The sequence below is a fragment of the Lutjanus erythropterus genome, chromosome 4 (genome assembly GCF_056507025.1).
Source record: "Lutjanus erythropterus isolate fLutEry1 chromosome 4, fLutEry1.hap2, whole genome shotgun sequence".
Classification (NCBI taxonomy): Eukaryota; Metazoa; Chordata; class Actinopteri; order Lutjaniformes; family Lutjanidae; genus Lutjanus; species Lutjanus erythropterus.
This window is the reverse complement of record NC_139320.1, coordinates 36,682,854-36,688,586: the sequence shown is the minus strand read 5'-3', so window position 1 is coordinate 36,688,586 and position 5,733 is coordinate 36,682,854. Positions and strand designations below refer to the sequence as shown.

The following is a 5,733-nucleotide window of genomic DNA, read 5'->3' as shown; positions in this document are numbered from 1 at the left end:
GAAACATGCCATAGACAATAGTACATGAAGTCTAAGCGGTTTGAATTTCAACCACATCCTTGAAACAAATCAATGTCTTCTCACACATATGATCAAAGTGATAAGGTAAATTTATTTTACATCAATCCCTCTGCTTTCATGGTATCCTAACATTATTATTGCTATTAAACTTATTTTCCGACCATATTTATGTATTGTGTGTAGAAAAATGATTATTTTCTCCATTAGATTAAGTGTGGTTTTATGACTCCTTGCCTCGACCCATGATTGCTTTCTTTGTGTTCCTCTCTGGTCTCAGCAGGATTATGTAACATTTGGGTCCAAACAGTGCCACCAAGAGGCCAAAACTGGAGGCCAGGATGGCAAACACCTCCACTGCATCTGCATATTTGCCTGGTGAGCTGATATAAGCAGGGACAAAGGCCACCCACACAGCACAGAAGATCAGCATGCTGAAAGTGATGAGTTTGGCCTCATTGAAGCTATCTGGAAGATTCCTTGATATAAATGCAATCAGAAAACTGAGGATAGCCAGTAAACCAATATAACCAAGTAACACTGCAAAACCAACTGTTGACCCAACTACACACTCATAAACTATTTTGTCATTGTGGTACTGAGTGTTTTTATATGGAATTGGCGAGGCAGATACAAGCCAGGCAGTGCAGATTGCTGCCTGAATACAAGTAAGAACCAGAACTGTTCCTCTCTGCTGCAAAACACCAAACCACTTCAGGCTGGCTCCACCTCCTGGCTTGGAGGCCTTGAACACAGCCAGAACCACCATGGTTTTCACCAGGATGCATGAGATACAAAGCACAAAGCTGATCCCAAATGCTGCATGTCTCAGCTGGCATGTCCACAGTCTGGGACGACCAATAAACAGCAGTGAACATAAGAAACATAACTTAAGTGACAGCAATAGCTGGAAACTCAGCTCTGAATTGTTGGCGCGTACTATAGGTGTTTTGCGATGATAGGTGAAGATGCTCAGGACAACAGCACAGATACATGTACCCAGCAATGAGGTGACTGTTAAGCAGATACCCAGAGGCTCATTGTAGGAAAGAAACTCTGTTTTCTTAGGAACACAGTGGTCACGCTGGGGGCTGGGCCAGAAGTCTTCTGGACAACTGGTGCACTCCATGGAGTCTGTGAAAATTGGAACAGTCAAGAAGATAAATGTGTTTATTATATGTACAAACTGTCATGTTAAAAACTGAATACCAACCAGTCTCATTGCTGATCTTTCCCTCAGAACAAGGGATGCAGTCAAAACAGCACACAGGTTCCCCTTTCCTTCTGGCCATGCGAGTACCTGGAGGACAGCTCTCACTGCACACTGACCGGGGTGGCTATAGGGAGACAATGAAATATCTCTTATTCTACATCATTTGACACTGCTATAATGAGTTGTCAATGAACCACACATTAGGTGTCTGAAACCTTTTTTGATTCAAAGTTCCAAAAGATCTTGTCTTCATCAATTGTGAGTTCTTCTCCTTTGAAGGCCGACCTCTTAACCTCACCCACATTCTGAAGTTTAGTTCTTCCATCAGGGAGCCACAGCCAGTTCATGATATCATATATTGGTAAAACATCCCCATTCTTATCAAATGACACTTGATCACCAAATGATGTGGTGAAGTTGACGTTGTCCAAGTAATACAAAAGCTATGAATATCACAGTGAAGGATTGAGAAAAAGAGGACAGGTTAAAAAAATTACATAAGTATATGGTGGACACAAATTGAAGACATCATCATATCACTGACCTGATAATACTTTCCATTGCTATCAGCCAGTGGTAGGGAAAATGATTTCAGCTCTATGGTCAGCATTTTACAATTAGTAATCTCATAAATTTGTGTTTAATCCTATACTCCAAATGCTACTCTCCAAAAAGTACAAAAGCATGCATGATTTTGTCATATAAACAGGTGGAGTGTAAACTGATATCACACCTGCCATGGCTCCAGTCCTTTCAAATTGCCACAGCTGTGCCCACTGAAAGGCCCTCGACCTGGCTCACACTGCAGCATGTCATCAAGGGCATACACCAGTGAATACACAGCCTTGTACACATTATACTCTGGCCTGAGGTTTGAAATATCCAAAAATTTAGTCTCTACGTTCTCTAGATCTTCCTGTCCAGTGCATAATGCTCCCCCAGTGTCTCCGCCTGCTGGAGGTGGTGCAAATCTACACTGAAATGTGTGCTCCCAAAACTGGTTCACCTGAAACATGTTGAAAACAGTGTGTTATAAGTGATAATGACATATTATCCTTCCAATTACCAGGTCAGATTACATGGTTAATCTCTCACCATGCTATTTCCATAGCTGTTGTTGTGGTGTAGTTCAGGACGTATTTGTAAGAGGAATTCTCTGAGCCCTGGAATTTCTCCTCGTCGGATGGCGATGCCCAGTGTGCCAGCCAGGTATGGCATTAGGTGGGGAGTCTGGAGTACAGTAACTGCTGTCCAAGCTTCACTGGCCATCCACTGCAGCCCTGTCACATTCTGCCTCACCACCTGTGTATTAAACAAAATATACAAAGTTATACTGTCATGACACTGAAGTCTTATGTTGTCTTTTAATTATGGAGTTAATGCGGTTTATGTCTTTACTCATTCCTACACATGTGCAATCCTGTTTATCTGAATCCTAAGTATTACGAGCAAAGCAATGCATCATCATAACTGGAGTTTTACGTAATTCATCAAGTTGAATGATCTCAGTCTACAACTGTACCTTTAACATATTAGTGGTGTGATTTATTGAATTAAATATATCTGTCACAGGTCAAGATGTCCTTGTTATTTAAAATTTTGGCTTTGACAAATAAATATTAACAACATTAAGTTATATACTTAAATTAAGTTTTATTTAAGCTGTATTTCAAGCCCAACCTCTTCCATGAGGTTAATCAGGTTTCTCTCGTGTGCAAACACAATGACTACATGAGCTGTGGATTTCTTCATCACATCCACAATCCTCTGTAGTTCAGCTTTGTCATTGCTCCAAGGCAAAACCTCTAAGTAGGCCAGACAACCTTCACCAGACTGAACAAAGTCAGATTGGAAGGATCGGGCAGCGTGGAGTCCATAGTCATCATCACTGATCAGCAGACCTGCCCAAGTCCAGCCAAAGTGGTTGAGAATCTGAATCATAGCACGGACCTAAGTGAATATAGAGTGAAGGGATTAGTGTACAGGTTGAAATAATCTTTCAGTGGATAACCTGCTAAACAGGTTAACCAGTGGACCTGGTTTAATTATTGTTTTTCAGCTTTGTTATTTCAGACCAAACAATGTCATCACAAAGAATGTGACTGTTGTCACACAAAAGAAATATGTTTTTCATTGCAGTGAAACAATATTCATACTGAGCAATGTTTCCCTGTACATGCTTTCTTTTATGAATTGTCATCTTCTTCTGATCTTCTGATAGATGGTCACCTGGAAAGCATCACTTGGGATCGTCCTAAAGAAGGATGGAAACTTTTGCCGGTCACTCAGGCAGGAACATGTGGAAAAATAACTCACCTGTGAAAGACACAGACTGTAAAACATTTCAAGCCTTTACTGTCTCTTTCAACTTTCTCAGGTTGATTGGTCCATGTTTACCCCTGACATTAAATTTGAATTTTAATCAAAATGAACCAAAAGAATTCTTAGATGACAAGGCAGAAAACTTACCATAGGTACTCTGTACAAACCTAAGACACTGGAGATGGCAATAGAACGTGTAGAGGAAGAATCACCCACAATCCCTAAGACTGGAGGGGTTCCTACACAGGTTTCTTGAAATATAAATTGCTCCTCTTGACCACTGACTAAAGACAATGCTGCACTGAAACCAATCCCTAGGTTTTCACAGTTATCATAAAGACTGTATCCCAGAGTCACATTAGGTAGCAGGTTGGGGTTTCTGTTGATCTCATCAATAGCAAAGGCCATGGTCATGGCATTCCTGAATCCTAGAACATCAAAACTAACACAAAAAATGCCACTGTTTACTATTGAAAAGTACAACATAACAGAGTGACTGGGTCAACATATACATTTTGTGCAACAGATTTAAGAAGTAAGACAATTGAATTGAAATCATTATTATAACACTTGAATAAAAGTTTGCATAGAAGTAATGTGTTTAAAGTGGCATAAGTAATAATGGCATACATTCCTTTTTTGCTCTGTCACTGACAGACTCACCCATGACAGGTAGGTTGTTGTGGCTCTGAGGTAAAAGACTGGTCGGGAAAGACAGGAAAGAGGTGAACTTTAAACACCCCACCTAGAACCACATCTCCAGCCTTTTGCATTCCATTTAGAATAAAGTGTCCCTGTAACTGGCAGGAGGAAGAATAAAGAGGGGAGGACACAGCAGAAGAAAAGGAGGAATACAATAATGTGAAATACATCAGCACGAGTAATGAAATCTCTAAAAGTTCCCACATGACTTTCCTCCTGTTTACCCCTTTGCTGAGCCTAGTCAGTTGTTTTGATATGTCAAACCCTTTTATTGCAGTATTGTTCTTGCACACCACCCTTCAGGGCATAAACAAATGTAGGGGCAGGGTCTAAACTACATTTTATCACATGGTGGCTGGTCAATAGAGAGCAGCAGGGTGCTGCCCCACCACTCCCCTTGTCCTAGTGAACAAGTCTAATTACTTTGAAATACACACTGTTTATTTTTTTAATGACCAAGGACAATATTGTGCAGTCAATAAGTAAAATGTGCAATCTGCATAAAATTAAAATCAAATGTAATCAAAATAAAATTAAATATGTTTAACAATAACTAATGTTACTGATAGGTCATGTGACCATGGCCTGGGGCACAATTTTTTCACCCATGCTCTCAATACAAGAGATGGGAGCTTGGTGGAGTGCACATTACATGCACCCTCAGAATTAATCTAAATGCTGCTGATTTACACATCGTCAACCTCTGGGAGGCAGCAGTTGGATAAAGTATTGAGGTCCTTTACTTCAGGAAACAATAACAGTAAAAGTCAAAACCTTACTTGAGTCAAAGCATGTAAGTATTATCAGCTGTTATCAGTATGAAAGGTAAAAGTAACAAGTCACTTTTTCTCAGTAACTAGTAACTGTACCTGTCAGGCAAATGTAGTGGAGTAAAAAGTTGAGTAAAACTATAAAGAAGCATGAAATGGATGTAATTAGAAATTCTACTTAAGTACAGTAATTGAGTAACTGTACTTAGTTACATTCCCCCCTGGAGACGACAAAAGGGGAATGTGTGGTGTCGGTCTTTTCCAGACTTGAAAAGTGCTGTATTGTGCAAAATAATTGGCAATACACCAGTAGGTACTTTATATTAACTTATCGAAAGACATTTAACCACAAAGTCACTGAGAAATCTGCATTCCTCAAGGAGAATTTATGTACAAAAAGCAAATTTTAAGCTACAAGCTGGCAATGTACAAATTTCAAAATGTAATACCATATTTTAATTTATCTATTCTTAAAGTTTGTTATTTTATTCTATTTTTTCCATTGTCTCAGAGTTTGTGTCATCAGATTTCTTTCACACTTTTTTTGCTGACTTTAGTCTTTCAACTTAATAAATTGTGGCATAAAAGATAATTATTGTAAAGGATTGTCACTACTAATTTGTACTAAGTACCTTAACTAAGCAAGTTAAGAGATAATAATAAAGCAGAAGAAACTTGATGCCATTCTTCTGGTTGGTCTTGACAGGA

The 5,733-nt window shown here is 39.3% G+C and overlaps 1 protein-coding gene across 1 annotated transcript; it reads right to left on the bottom strand.

Annotated features, from left to right (window-relative positions):
- Nucleotides 1-241: 241 nt before the first annotated feature.
- Nucleotides 242-4,326, bottom strand: LOC146328881 (extracellular calcium-sensing receptor-like). Its single transcript, XM_084716549.1, has 9 exons — nt 4,217-4,326; nt 3,701-3,995; nt 3,461-3,547; nt 2,912-3,181; nt 2,327-2,533; nt 1,965-2,237; nt 1,447-1,674; nt 1,232-1,355; nt 242-1,152 (listed from the first exon to the last, which is right to left on the bottom strand). The coding sequence occupies exons 1-9, from the start codon at nt 4,324-4,326 to the stop codon at nt 242-244; spliced, it is 2,505 nt and encodes an 834-aa protein (XP_084572675.1).
- Between the last annotated feature and the right edge of the window lie 1,407 nt (nt 4,327-5,733).

Excerpts from the sequence above, each read along its gene's own strand:
- LOC146328881 (XM_084716549.1), bottom strand. The coding sequence starts at position 4,326 with ATGCAAAAGGCTGGAGATGTGGTTCTAGGTGGGGTGTTTAAAGTTCAC. Across the intron at positions 1,675-1,964 it reads AAGGACTGGAGCCATGGCAG|CTTTTGTATTACTTGGACAA; the intron begins GTGTGATATCAG and ends TGATATTCATAG. Across the intron at positions 1,153-1,231 it reads AAAGATCAGCAATGAGACTG|ACTCCATGGAGTGCACCAGT; the intron begins GTTGGTATTCAG and ends CAATTTTCACAG.